General features: G+C 39.5%; 1 protein-coding gene across 3 annotated transcripts in view; it reads left to right on the plus strand.

Annotated features, from left to right (window-relative positions):
• eps15l1a (epidermal growth factor receptor pathway substrate 15-like 1a) overlaps positions 1 to 15,335 on the plus strand; it is an 82,893-nt gene that overhangs the window by 51,653 nt on the left and 15,905 nt on the right. For 2 of the 3 annotated variants that reach the window (XM_030727347.1, XM_030727348.1), the window contains 5 exons: positions 2,625 to 2,761; positions 3,143 to 3,206; positions 7,212 to 7,357; positions 8,164 to 8,257; positions 12,046 to 12,207. In XM_030727347.1, coding sequence (XP_030583207.1) covers positions 2,625 to 2,761; positions 3,143 to 3,206; positions 7,212 to 7,357; positions 8,164 to 8,257; positions 12,046 to 12,207 — 603 coding nt within the window. Of the gene's footprint in view, positions 1 to 2,624; positions 2,762 to 3,142; positions 3,207 to 7,211; positions 7,358 to 8,163; positions 8,258 to 12,045; positions 12,255 to 15,335 lie in introns of all 3 variants that reach the window. The other variant, XM_030727349.1, reaches the window with a different exon arrangement.

Genomic DNA, 15,335 nt, shown 5'->3' on the forward strand with positions numbered 1-15,335 from the left:
GAGGAACAAGGTACAGCACCAAATTGTACTGCCTTGGCTCAGTAAAGAGCAGCTTTTGAACTGAGGGATGACTTTGATGACAGGGATGTATATGTGCACACCAATCTTGTCCAGATACAAGATTAAGGGAGACTGAGCAACTAGACTGCTGATGTCACCAAAATTGCACCCCACAGAAACTACCATCTGCCATATTTTTTTTGTCTGTTCAGAGCTGTTAAATACCAGTATTTATAATTAGCGCAACCTTACACACAGGAGAGCTCCCACTCTCAACAATGTAAACAATTCATTCAGGGCATATATTATTTTTTTTTCTTTTATCAGTTGTAAAGAACTGAAAAGAATCGAGAAGCCTCTGGGGGGGGGGAAGAAAGAGTTTTAACAGTGATCTGAAACTTACATTTCTGCAGATATTTAAGTATATCTTTTCATGGGACAACACTGACAAAATGACACTTTGACACAATGAAAACTAGTCTGTGTGCAGCTTATATAACTGTAAATTTATTATTCCCTCAAAATAACTCAATATACAGCCATTAATGTCTAAACCAGCGGCAACAAAAGTGAGTACACCCCTAAGAGACTATACCCATAAATGTCCAAATTGAGCACTGCTTGTCATTTCCCCTCTAAAATGACAAGCAGCATGGCCACAGTTCACCTATCTCCCCATGTTTGTTCTGTTTGTCTTCTTGGATGGGTGTTCTATTAACTGTAATTTCCCCATTGTGGGATCAATAAAGTATCATCATCATCATCAAATATCATGTGACTCGTTAGTGTTACTAGGTCTCAGGTGTGCATAGGGAGCAGGTGTGTTCAATTTGTAGTACAGCTCTTACACTCTCTCATACTGGTCACTGGAAGTTCCAACGTGGCACCTCATGGCAAAGAACTCTCTGAGGATCTTAAAAGACGAATTGTTGCGCTACATGAAGACTGTTATATAAGCTGCACACAGACTACTTTGCATTGTGTCAAAGTGTCATTTTGTCAGTGTTGTCCCATGAAAAGATATACTTAAATATATGCAGACATGTGAGGGGTGCACTTACTTTTGTGATACACTGTAGATCAGAAAATAAAGCAAATTATGAGGATCAATATTATAATTGTACAATAATATAATTATAAACCTCTGTACCTCATAGCTGTAGCAGCCAGCTGGGATGTTTCTAGTACTGTTTGTTAAATGAATGTTTCTGTGCACACTTTAATAATATTAACACATATAAATTAATCAGGAATAGAAAAAGGAATATTTAAAAATTTTAGGGCAGCACGGTGGCGTAGTGGTTAGCACTGCTGCCTCACAGTTAGAATACCATCTGGAAGGCCTGGGTTCGATTCCACCTTGGCCCAGGCCTCTCCCTCTCTCTGTGTGGAGTTTGCATGTTCTCCCCGTGCTTGCGTGGGTTTCCTCCGGGTACTCCGGTTTCCTCCCACATTCCAAAGACATGCACTTACTGGGGTTAGGTTAATTGGCTAATCTAAATTGCCCATAGGTGTGAATGAGAGCATGAATGTGAGTGTGAAAGGTCGTCTGTCCCTCTGTGTTAGCCCTGCAACAGGCTGGCGACCTGTTCAGGGTGTACCCTGCCTCTCGCCCTATGACAGCTGGGATAGGCTCCAGCCCCCCCGCGACCCTTAACAGGATGTGCGGAAGCGAATGGATGGATGGATGGATGTTTTTACCTCGGAGTCCCCTAAAATATGTGAGGGTATGAGATGTAAAAAATTACTATGACTGTATGAAAACTAGAGTCCTATTAAAATTGAGGGGACAAGATGCATGATGAGCACCCAATTGGTGATCAGCAGTGCTTATCCACACCTCCCCCCAAAACCCTCAATGTCTAAGGTGCAGATAAAATTGAGGGGCAGACAGCAGTGAAATAGGGATTGGGGCCACATCAGTAGTCCAACCGCCCAAATTCTGGGGAACACGTTTTCCCCCCGATGCCCTATGTGTATGGTGACATGTTGTTAGCTGTAATGTCTATAGTGTAATTAAAAAGGGGAGGGATGGATGGCAACGCGGCACAGCAAGCAAAACCATGTTGATGGTCCTGCTCACTGTGGCCTGTGCGTAATTGAACTCAATTTATCGCCATCCATACTGACCCAGTGACTCATAGCACTGATGCTAACCTCTTTGTCGGTAGGAAATCGATGAAATCTGTACTTCTGAGCCATCCTGGGTTCAGTGGAAGTTTTGCTGTTATTGCTGCAGTTTAACATCACAGCAAAATTGAGGTGGTCATTCTTGCAGACATTCAGGAAACTTTCAGACACTCAATTCAAAACACTGAGCCTAACGCCACACAGACAAATAAAAATGGCGGCCATGGAAGTCACATGATTTGCCGGAGACGTGATGTGTTGTACGTTATTCCTCTCCTTCAGAAGAGATATTATAGTCATAACAATTAATTTTAGTTCATTTTAGTGTAAATTACAGACAGCACTGAAATTGAGAGTGCAATCTCAACACTGTCTCAGCAAAACTGATATGAAAGAACTGATATCTGTTATTTGAAATTTGAGAAAGAAAAAAAAAAAGGGTCTGGTTGCTTAAGAAATAGACTTTAAGTAGCTGAAGTTTATTTCTGCTGCAGATCCATTTGGAGGAGACCCCTTCAAAGAGACAGATCCATTCAAGACTTCATCAGAAGATTTCTTCAAGAAGACCACAAAGATGGATCCCTTCTCCACAGCAGACCCTTTCAGTAAAAGTGCAACTTTACCCTCCAAGGTACTTGTTGAAAATTGAAGGAAACAATGTGGATTTTTATTGTATATCCAGTTACATAAAATCCCAAGAATGTCTCAGATTTCAAAATGTTTACTATGCTCCCTCTGTTACTGTTGCTGTGGAGAATCTTAGTTTTTAGAATCATCAATACAAACCACAGAGTTTAGATTTTCACTTAGATTATAAACACTCTAACAATCTCTTGAGATGTGTGGTTGCACCCACTACACAGTTTACTCAAACATAAACAACCAGAAAAATAATAATAAAATAAATGAAAGGAAAAAATTCTCAATAAATATTGCAGTTAGAGTTCAATTTACTATATTAACATTGTGTTTCTTTGTATTGTGTTTGTTTGTATTGTGTTTCTTCATAAAGCAAACCACTAACTTCACAAGCAGTGACCCATTTTCTTCAAGCCACCAAAAACCTAAAGGATCAGGTATGATTTGATTCTTTATTCCATCACAGTCCCTGTGGACGTCATGTAGTTTTTATAACCAGAGAATCACATCAACTTGTCAGTCTGTGTTCTCTGTAGTATCCAAAAGGACAGTGACCCTGGTACACCTTGGTACAGCAGTTTTCAGCCCTATTTTGAGTTTAGCTGTCTCCAGACTCTGACCATTGTTTACGCAGGCAAAGATCACAATGTTGGTTTGCCTATTAAAACATGGCTGCAGTACTTTAAGTCCACTTAATAACATAATCTTAATAAATAAGATAACACGTAAGTACAACTTCATATACAGCTTCATAATAGTTAAATTGCCTTTGATTAGGCCTGATATTTGTGATTGTAAAGAAATAAAATGTGTACTTTGAGATAAAAATTTAAATTTTTGATGTAATTTTATGCACTTCTTAAGCAGGCCTGCTGCAGCTTATAAAGACATTACAAATAAATGCATTCATGGTCACTGATTGTGTCATAGCATACAGCACATTTTTTTAACCTCTTAACTTCCACCAGATGGCACATGACCTGTTTAAGGTTAGGGTTAGCATTGAATTTTGTTATTACCACATAATAATTGGGCAATTTTTTAAAAAAATAGAAGATGTTGTTCTTCAAGTGAAATCTCTATACACTGATTTGGACTATATAAAGCTGTTTTTCAGCATGTTGTGAATCATTGCCTTCTAGAATTTCTTTAGTTTCTGCAATTTCAGAAAAACCTGTATTCCTGTTGATTGTACACTTGACAACGAAACACCTGTCTCTGAGAAAGTGTTCTAGACTTGGAAGTATATTTCTGTTAAGCTTTTTGAATCAAATTCAACTTAACACAACAATTTTATCTGATGATGGCTTTTGATAAAAGGTTAGGAGAGTTAATGTAAAGTTATTGTAGCTGACACAGGAAGAAAACCAGGTGATTCGAAAATCAGTAGGAATTGTAAAATGGGAGTATTGATTGTCTGTAAAATTTCATAACATTCCATTTAATACCTACTTAATAAATACAGTGGGAACAGTAGCCTGGTAAAGTTATAAAATGCGTGGTCCCAAATGTACTTACCCATTTGTGACCGACTGAAGTGCCGGCACTCCCAATTACATAACTGTTTTTAAATGCCGGTCGAATTGCAACCACATACAACAATTATTCTATTTGCATATGAAACCAGAGAATTTACTCTTACATGTCATGCATTCAAGGTGTCCCAGAGTGCTGTATCCTTCCTCTAACAGGTTTGCAGAACTTGCATAAAAAATGCAAATAACAGAACATACTTCATCCACTTTGTTGTTTTCATTAGCATGTACAGCTAAATACAAAAAACTGTTTTCAATTTCTTTGTGGGTTAGTGCACATTATAGCTACTTTCTGTAGTTACTATGGATTTATTTCATACATATTGTTATACCTAGGGTTATGAAGGTTCTATTGATGTATAGTCTCTGGAGCTTGAAAAAGGCGACTGGACTTCTTTTTGTTTCTTGAAGACGTTTCACCTCTCATCCGAAAGGCTTCTTCAGTTCTCAACCAAAAGGTGGAGAGCAATGGAAACCAAGGAAAGTGGGTGAAGAACCTATCAGACAGGATCCTCACCAAACCAGAAGAAAATGTGCTAGCCAAAGGACTCAACTTTGCCATAGCCCCACAACAGCTTCCTATAGTAGACCTCATCACAGCAACAGAAACCGCTATAAGAAATAACAAACTTTCTCATCCTGAAGCAGAACAGATCAGGATGAAAGTTTCAGCCACTCTCTCCAGTGCAAGACTTCCTCCATCCAACCTCACCATTCAGGAGAAGAAGGCCATCACAGCCCTAAGCAAGGATCAAAACATCACCATACTGCCAGCCGACAAGGGGAGGTGCACGGTTGTGCTGAATTCATCGGATTACCACAACAAAATTACTACACTCCTCAGTGACAACAATACTTATGAGGTCTTGAGACGTGATCCCACAAGCAACTACAAGAAAAAAGTTGTTTGCTGCCTGCAACAACTTGAAAAGGAAAAAGCCATTGACCGCCCCACTTACTACCGCCTGTACCCTGGAGAAGCCACTCCATGCATTTATGGACTCCCAAAGATCCACAAAGAAGGAGTCCCACTTCGACCCATTATCAGCAGTATAAACTCGGTCACCTACAACATTTCCAAACACCTCGCCACCATCTTATCACCGCTTGTTGGCATCACACCCCACCACATTGAAAACTCTACAGATTTTACTAACAAGGTCCAGAATCTTGTACTGGATCCAGATGAAACCATGGTGTCCTTTGATGTGGTTTCACTTTTCACTTGCATACCCACAACTGAGGCAGTGGAGACCGTCAGAAGACGACTACAGGAAGACGATTCCTTACTGAACAGAACCAGCTTCACCCCAGATCAGATTTGTGCACTTTTAGATCTCTGCCTTACCACAACATATTTTAAATACAATGATGGATTCTACAGACAGAAGCATGGATGTGCCATGGGCTCCCCAGTGGCTCCCATTGTAGCCAACCTTTACATGGAAGAAGTGGAAAGTAAAGCTCTTGGTTCTTTCAAAGGGATGGCACCTAGCCACTGGTACAGATATGTAGATGACACCTGGGTCAAAATCAAAACCCAAGAAGTAGAAGCCTTCACTTGTCACATTAACTCAGTGGATAAATACATACGTTTTACCAGGGAGGACACCAGAGATAACAAGTTACCATTCCTGGACTGTGCGGTGCTTATCGAGGAAGATGGAAGCCTCAACGTTGAAGTTTACCGGAAGCCCACACACACAGACCAGTATCTCCTCTTTGACTCCCACCACCCTCTGGAACACAAACTTGGGGTGATCAGGACCCTACAACACCCAGCGGAAAGTGTTCCCTTTAAGGCAGAAGGGAAGCATAAGGAACACACACACATTGAGAAAGCCCTCAAAACATGCGGTTACCTCAACTGGGCCTTCATCAAATCAGCTAAGATGCACAGGAATGAAGGCCAAACACAAACTACAGAGAATGGGAAGGACAAGAGGAACAACATTGTCATCCCATATGTGTCAGGCTTGTCAGAGAAACTCAGAAGAATTTTCTCCAAGCATGACACCCCAGTATACTTCAAACCAAGTCACACCCTAAGACAAAAACTGGTTCATCCCAAGGACAAACCCGCCAAACACAAGATCAGCGATGTAGTGTATGCTGTTCAGTGCAGTGAAGAGTGCTCGGACCTCTACATTGGTGAAACCAAACAGCCTCTTCACAAACGAATGGCACAACATAGAAGAGCCACTTCGACAGGACAAGATTCAGCAGTACATCTGCATCTGAAGGAAAAAGGGCACTCTTTTGAGGATGCCAATGTCCACATTTTGGACAGGGAAAACAGATGGTTTGAAAGAGGAGTGAAAGAAGCCATCTATGTCCACTGTGAACAACCTTCATTGAACAGAGGAGGTTGATTACGTCACCAACTTTCCCCCGCTTACAGTGCTGTCCTGAGCTCCCTTCCCAGACGTCTCAACCCCCATTCACACCTTTGTTCCAGTGACCTCAATAGGCCACAGGAAACAATGGAGCGGAGTCCTAAATTGGTTTCAACTGAAACCACTGATTAAATATGACCCACGCCCCCTTCCCACCTGGGCACATGTGTTCACGCACATGATCAATAGAGGGTCATAACCACCTTCAGGGGACTACGCCCACAGGGGTTTAAATACCTGGGTCTCTCCACCTTTTGGTTGAGAACTGAAGAAGCCTTTCGGATGAGAGGTGAAACGTCTTCAAGAAACAAAAAGAAGTCCAGTCGCCTTTTTCAAGCTCCAGAGACTACTATGACCTGGATGACTGAGAATCTACACAGACCTATTGATGTATAGTAAGTTAAAATATTCCACAAGATGGTACTACAGCATGTATAAATGTAAAGATATGGTCTGGCGGGCTTGTTCTATTATAGGTCATAAAGGGTTAATGTAACTGTGTCATTTTCAGAGTTCTTTGGGACATTGGACCCCTTTGGCAGCAGTTCATTCAGCAGCAGCAGTAACATTTCTGCTGGATTTGCAGACTTCAGCCACATGTCAAAACCCAGAGACCCTTTTGAAGGAAGGGCCACCTGGCTTCCAGACTACCAGAAGGTAGGAGAGGTGAACATCAGTCTGAAAATACACTTTCTAGTGCAGATATCCAAAAGTCTGTCATCACATGGGCTCTAGCAGGAAAACATATTGAAGAAAAAATTAAATCAGTGCAGCAGAATATTGGGTGCATTTTCACTCTTGTTCAGTCTAGTCCTTGTACCTGACCATTTTCAAAGGAATGTTAATTTCTTTTTTTTTTTTGTTAAGCGGACCTATCAATCATTCAAGTGTAAAACAGGCTCCTAACTCTACACTTAACCGACCACTTGGCAAAGAACCAATTATAAATTTTTAGGCAGTTTCTTATTAGCAGTCTATCACAACAGCACATAATTTGTTCGAGTTTCTTTAGTTCAGTCTATGAAAAATGCCAAAGATGTGGTGATTTCCAAAGAGCTGTTAGCCTGAAACTTGGCATATCTTGGCATGTGTGCAGTGCGCAGTGTGTCCTAAAAAAATTATGAAACTGGAAAGTGTAGGATAAGAGAAGTGTCTAACCTAAAAAACTACAGCAGTTAAACAATATCTGAAAGTCATGTCCTTAGTAAAGACAAAATCCAGAAATCCAGTAAAGACTTGACGTTGGTCCTGAGAAATGCGTCTGGCCCTTCACTTGATCCATCTAGTGTTTGCTGATGCGTCATTGGTGGTGGTGGCTCAAGACTTTTGCACAGTAATGTATTTCTAGGTGGCGTTGGTGCCCTCCTGTTGTAAAGTCCCAGAACTTTCATGGCCTATATTGTTCTTCAGCCTGATTATACTGATTCAAAACAGCATATTCCTTTCCTCACATTTTTTTCCAGCCAGTGTTTGTGGACGACCCATTCAACAGAAAGAATGACATGCCAGCTCTGCCTCCCAAGAAAAGTGTTCCCCCCAGACCCAAACCACCCAGTGGTGAGTGTTGCACCCTGTAGGCTTTGAAGGTGGCAAGGAGGTGTTTCACCTTCTCTAACTGTTTTTGTTTTATAAAGAAAACCTGAAAGGTATTTGAATCTTTTTGTAAATACTGCCCAAAAAAGCCTCTATGAGAATCTACTGTGTCTGGCTGAGGCCGACAGAACAGCCAGAACAGGTTAGCGCAAAAAGGAAGTGGGACTTTGGCTTCTGCATCTCAAACCAACATAAATTATGGGTTTTGCTAAGTGTGATTTCCGCATTACCATGCCCGTGAGTACCACCCTTCATGACATTACAAGCAAAATGGAAACTGAAGATGTGTTTATGTCTTAATATACTAACAAGCAAATGTTTACTGAGTACTAGCAGACTTAGACAATGAAGAAATGTCACTAGCCTATATATTATCTATTGTGTGTGTGTGTGTGTGTGTGTGTGTGTGTGTGTGTGTGTGTGTGTGTGTGTGTGTGTGTGTGTGTGTGTGTGTGTGTGTGTGTGTCTGTGTGTCTGTGTGGGCACGCACCCTTCAGCCACACCCTTGTGCAGAGAGAATGAAAGAGACTTGAGTTTACATTTTGCCTGAGTCAGTGGTGAGCAGTAACAAACAGCTTGAATTTGAAGACAGTGCAGAAGTAACTAAAAGCTGAATAACACTTGCGGTTGTTAGGGCCTGGCTCTAATAGGCTACATTTGTCATTAGCTAAATTTACACCTTCTCCTCAGTGTGCTGGTGGGTGGTTTGACAATAATTCTATCGTTAAGTTGATAAAAGGGATCCAAAAAGAGAGGTGTCGGGAGGATGGCTGGTTTGATTGAGAAACCTGGTCCAATTGAGCTCCAGTCAGCTGCCAGTTGGCACTCCCCTCCCCCACAACATCATTAATAAACATGAACAATGTAATATATAAATATATATTTCTTTTTCTCTTCTTTGTTTGGCTGTTCCTGTTAGGGATTGCCAAGGTGGATCTTGTGCCTCCAACTCACCCTATCACTAGCATGCACTTACACATACAAACACAGTGAAGAAATGAACTGGAATAAAAGAAATCCTCCTTAACAGTAAGATGACAGAGGATCTCTTTGCAACAACAAGTACACTTTAGGCTATATTTCTATATAGCATTTCTATTGATGTGTTGACACAGATAAGAGTAAGACAGATAAGAGTAATTTAAATGAAACATTAGCAAGAAAAATGACAAGAAGTAGGCCATTTTTCCAGAAGAAATTAGGATTCCCTTATGGATCAAGTAGTGACACCAATAAGTAGCTCAAACTGTTTATTAAAAATAATATGAAATCAAATTAATTGTGTTCATGTAATATGAAATTATAACAGAGTTTAATACAGAAAAGTCAGTCAGTGGGATTTATTACAAGGAGTATTCATAGGTCATACATAAACCAAAAAAGATAAAAATGCTTCACTGTTTATGAAAAAGTGTGGCAGCAGTAAATACCAACAGTATACAAAAAAACAAACAAAAAAAACCATAAACACACTAAATACCAACTAAAATTAGATTAGCACTCAAAAGTACATCTCAAGTTCTTTCACATCATTTTTTTCATCTCAACTGCTGGCCCATGTAAATGATATACAGATAAGTAGAAGGCAGTAAAAATAAGAATTAAACAATGCTAGAAGTTTATTTATGAATGACTTAATTAAAAATGCGTTTAGCAAAAAAAACTCTGTCCAGACATACTTGGTTTGTATAGAGAGTGCCAGCCTTAGCTGTGGCCTCCTTTGCTGCGAATACATTGTTCTACCTGCTTGCTGTCCCAGTCTTATCGTTCTTATCTTTGATACAGAGAGCATTCTCATGTGGGTTTTTTTGTAGATTTCATATTCACAAATTGGTGCTTTGTTGTTTGTGTGCATGAACACGTGAAGGTGATGTTGTAAGAGAGATGATGTGTGGTTTGCTTGGCCTGTTGTTTGCAGACACACCCTGACACGCTTCCTCTCTCTTTCCTTGATGCGTACGTGTGTGTGTTTGTGTGCATGAGTTGTTCAGAGAAGGACACTCTGCAGACTGCAGGCTGTGTGGAGTGGCCAAATGCCAGAATTTTTAGCAGTTTAAGCAGTTAACATTTGTTAACATTATCTTTAAATATTTTATCTTTAAGTTATATATTAATATATTAACTTTAAATGATTTTAGGTCTTATGTTTTCTACCTTATCCTAACCCTAACCCTTCTTCACACCTATTCACGCTGTCATTTTTTTTCTCATCACTTAGTGAAGTGGAAACTATATAATTAAGAACAGATTTGTGTGAAATAAGATATGCTTAAAAACATTTATGTCAGTTTGTCTTTTGCTGTATTGTTTTTGATCGATTAAATACTGCGTGCTGCATGTACAATCTTGTGGTAAACATTAAAATTAGACGTCAAAAATGTAACTGAATATTTTAAAACAGGGTGGAACTCATGATTGTGGTTTCTCAAGTGTGTGTGTTTGCACCCATGTACATAGTTTACTGAAAGAGGAAAAAACTGATTGCCAGGCATGCACTTTTGCTCAGTGTGGAGTGTGAAATGAACTACTCACCCCAATCAGCTGGGTTATCTGGGTAATGGGACTAAATGCGTCTGTGTGTGTTGCATGACGACGGTTTGACTGGTCCTGTGGTTTAGCACCTCCACAAGCAAGTTAAAGAAGTCTAAACGTTCCCACGATCCCCTGCCCGAACCAGCTTGAACTCCTGCTGTTAGTGGATATATTGTTTTTATAATGTTGCTCATGTGGTTTAGCATTACTGGGACTGATTAATAGGCACTTTAAGTGAAGACTGATTGCATTAAAAGTGTTGGGGTTTTTTAGTCCTCATGGAAACAGCGCATGTTTTTCTTCTCATGTAAGTCATAAGTTTTCCCAACTGAATTTAAAACAGTCAGTGCAAGAGATACTTTACAAAGCCAACTTAACAAGAAAATAATCATCCCTAGTGTTAAAATTCACATATTTTGAGTTTAACAGCTGTGAATATGAAAATTCTATTAACATGAACAGCAATGGTCTCTTCATTTGTTGGTAAATTGGTGCCCCAACATCTCGTAACATGAGTAGAAACCAAACCAAGTAATTTACCAGGAAACCGTTGAGAATCGTTTTGTGGGTTTGGGTTATAACTTTTGGTTTTGGTCTATTGGGTGTGGTCTTTTACTTGTGTTTTTTCCTATAACAGCTGTTTTTATAGGTTTCCTTTGAGTTGAGGATGTAGTACTGTTGACAGTTTGCACTGGGACATGATTTGAATTGTTTGGTTTGCTGTGTGTGGATGTGAAACTTGTGTGGCTTTCAAAACTGCCAGGTAACTTTGAGGTGACACTGGAGGTGAAGCAGGGCATGTGAAGAAGTGTGTGAACCAGAGAAATTAGTATCACAGTAGTATGCAATGTTTTATCAGAAGCACATCAAATCAGATCCTGTGTTATTGAGATAGTTATTTCTGGCGAGAGCTGAGCTGTACCTCTGAGTCACGACATCTGTCATCTATCATTGGGCCTGTATACTTCATTTATATTTTACTCTGATATTTTTTAATTGTCCTTAGCAAAATTTTAATCTTATTTTTACTTTCTGCTAGTTTTTCAAAATTTTATCACCTGACAAAGCTACATCAGTCCTGTGATCATGTTGTTTCTGCCTGTTTTAATTGGCAAATTTTTGAAAAAGACCAAAATATAATGTTTTGAAAATAGCCTGGAACGGAAAACTCTTCTGTCATGTTACGATGTTTCTCCTCCTTTCTTGTTTTATGTCTTCAGGTAAGACCACACCAGTGAACATGAGTGGTCCTTCTGACACTTGCAAACCCTGTGATTCTTTCAAGCCATTCAGTGGCGAAGTCATCGACCCTTTTCAGAGTAAAAAGGGCATGGGAGACCCGTTCAGCGGCAAAGACCCTTTTGTCTCATCCTCAGCATCAAGTAAACCCACTAAAGGCTCTACCTTGGGTTTTACAGACTTCAATTCTGTAAGTTGAGATGAGTGATACTGTTTAACTGTTAGTATGCACAACAGGTGACACAGCTCAGCGCACAGAGACACACTACCACAGTTACAAGGTTTAAATTCACTGCAATGAAAAGACTACTGAAGACTGCTGAGTGCCATAAGTGCTGTTGAGGCACCGCAGAATTCAGTATAATTTAATAATAGAATTATAGAAGTGTAATTATCTGTCCACAATATCTTAGCCATTGCTGTACTAATCTTATAGAGAGAACTCTGTGAGAAGAATTAACATTATGAGAAATTTTATTGACACGAGGAGTATGTCGTTATCCAGACAGGTTGAAGACACTCAAACCCCAAACACTGCCAACAAAAAATCATTTTGATTAATTTATTTGTGTGTAGAATGTATATATAACAATGGTTTTCCATATCAGATGGTGACATCTTAAAATGTCTGCTTTCTTTTGTAATATTGTAGAAGACAATTTAGTTCACTTCAAATCAGTTTTATTTATAGTGCACAGTTCACAGCAACAGTCATCCCAAGGCACTAACTGGTAAATACTCAATCTCTCTGAGCTACAGTAACTTCAATAATTACTTTCTCTAAACCATCACTGTATCTATTGCACCTCATCCCTACAAGATTGCCCAAAAAGGTCTTACTGTTAATTAATGCCACAATTTTAAATATTTATTTACCATTATTAACAGGTTGTGTACCATTATAATTATAATAATTATAGACTAGTTTCAAACCTTCCAGTCCTTTTTTCATTTAAAAATTTAAATATAGAGTTGTAAATCAGCTATGTGGTCATTTGTGGAGGAATGGGTTATTTGAAGAGTTTCAGTCAGGATTTAGAGTGTGTAACATACAGATACAGCACTAGTGAAGGTTCTTAATGATCTGATAGCCTCTGACAGTGGAACCCATTGGTTCCTTCTAGTCCCTAGCTCAGCAATTGCTACGCCTGATCACAACATTTTAGTACAGACTAGAACACGCCATTGGTGTTAAAGGAAATGTGTTGTGCTGTTTTAATCTTATCTTTCTGATAGTTTCCTCTTGTACTAAAGTGTGTCATGTAGTTCCACAGTGTAGTCTCAGTGTTACTGCAAAAATGAAAAATATAGCTTCTTCACAAAGAGACCAACCTTTTGCATGTACTCCAAAGAGTTCAGGAACAGCAGCTGATTTAATTTGGGTATGCTTTTTCAGGCATTTTTGTTGATTTTGGAGCGGCCAGTTAACAGGTTAAACAGCAGGCAGGTCTTAAAGACATAAGAGCCTGGATGACCTATAATGTTCTACTGCTAAATTTTTTACTGCTGCCTCACAGTTAGAATACCATGTGGAAGGCCTGGGTTTGATTCCCCCTTGGCCCAGGCCCCTCCCTCTCTCTGTGTGGAGTTTGCATGTTCTCCCCGTGCTTGCGTGGGTTTCCTGCTCCAAAACAAACCAGAGTGGTCTATTTTTTAGTGCTTCGTTTGTGCTGGTTTGTGCCGTTAAAACTAGCGTTTGTGCTGCTTTCGTTTCGGAGATATGAATTATTATTTTGGCCGATAATGTCACCCCCCCACCACCACCACGTTTTTTCAAACCGTGTGTAAAAATATAGTAAATAATAAAGTTATATACAACTATTCTCATTAAAAAGCAGGAAAGACCTCAGGTATTTTTCTGTACGACTATTTGCACAGGGAACAGAAACAACACTTACCGAATGTCCTTTCCTTCGTTGACAACATCCGACAAATTCACACTGAATGAATTGGTGACAAGAAAGTGCTGAAATACAACCGACACGTTACCAAAACAGTAATTACAGCCTGCAGCAGGTGATTCATTGTCTTCTAGGTGAAGACATGTGATCACCTGACAGTAAAACATAACACTGACCAGTAAGCAGCACAAAAGAATTAAAGTACGTATAAGGCGCACCGGATTATAAGGCGCAATGCCGATTTTTGAGGAAAATTAAGGATTTTAAGTGCACCTTATAGCCCGAAAAATACGCTAAAACTAGATTTAGTTGATATATTTGGAAAAATCTCAAAGAGGAAAATTTATCAGACAGTATTTTGTTATTCTAAAATTAACACATAACCCTTGAGTGACATTCTGGTCCACACTCCATACCAGTCGGTGATGGTAATGCACCAATTTCCTTGCCCACCATCAATAAACCAAAAAAAAAAAGGAAGAAGAAAGCAGCACAAACGCTAGTTTTAACGGCACAAACCAGCACAAACGAAGCACTAAAAAAGTAGACCACTCTGGTTTGTTTTGGAGCATAATGGGGGGATGGTGACCTTTGGATCACCTAAAAAATAATTTTTAATAACTCAAAAAGGAAAGAAGCACAAACGATAGTTTTATCGGCACAAACCAGCACAAACGAAGCGGTGCAAATCGCACTTTGCACCGTGGAATGTTTCTCAGTGCACGAGTTCCCGGCATACAGATTATATCGACGCACAATGTCCAAATTCAGGAGCCGCATCCTTCGAAGGACCCGGCCCACGTCGTTCGCAGCCCACGAACACCGCAAAGGCCGGAAGTGAGCGGCTAGCCTTCATATCAGCGTCACCTGCCTTCACCTCTGCGTAGCTCATGTCTTCTAGCAGCCGAGAGTGCGAAGCACAGCTGTGTAAAAGCAGCTGGTTAAACGGAGAACGAACTTTTTCTCCTTTTTGTGGTTTAATTTTAAGTCTTTTATTCAAAATAAGCTGTTAAAACAATCATAACACATTTCAACATCAAGGAATACAGCTCAGCGAATGATTAATTTCCAACTATATTAAGTGATACATTAATGTTGAATAAAACTCTCCAGTTATGATGCTTAACTTTAATTTCAGGAGTTTATCACAGGAGCACTTCCACCCTTCGTTGGTCTGTTAGACTGGTGGGAAAATAAACAAAATTTTGTTTAAGTTTAAGCTTATGTATACTGATTCATTCATCAACCAAACTTAAATTAATATTTATCATGGTAAATATTTAAATGTGATTAAAATGCGATTAATTTCGATTAATTAATTACAAAGCTTCTAATTAATTTGATTAATTTTTTAATCGAGTCCCAACCCT

This window comes from Archocentrus centrarchus, chromosome 4 (genome assembly GCF_007364275.1).
Source record: "Archocentrus centrarchus isolate MPI-CPG fArcCen1 chromosome 4, fArcCen1, whole genome shotgun sequence".
NCBI lineage: Eukaryota > Metazoa > Chordata > Actinopteri > Cichliformes > Cichlidae > Archocentrus > Archocentrus centrarchus.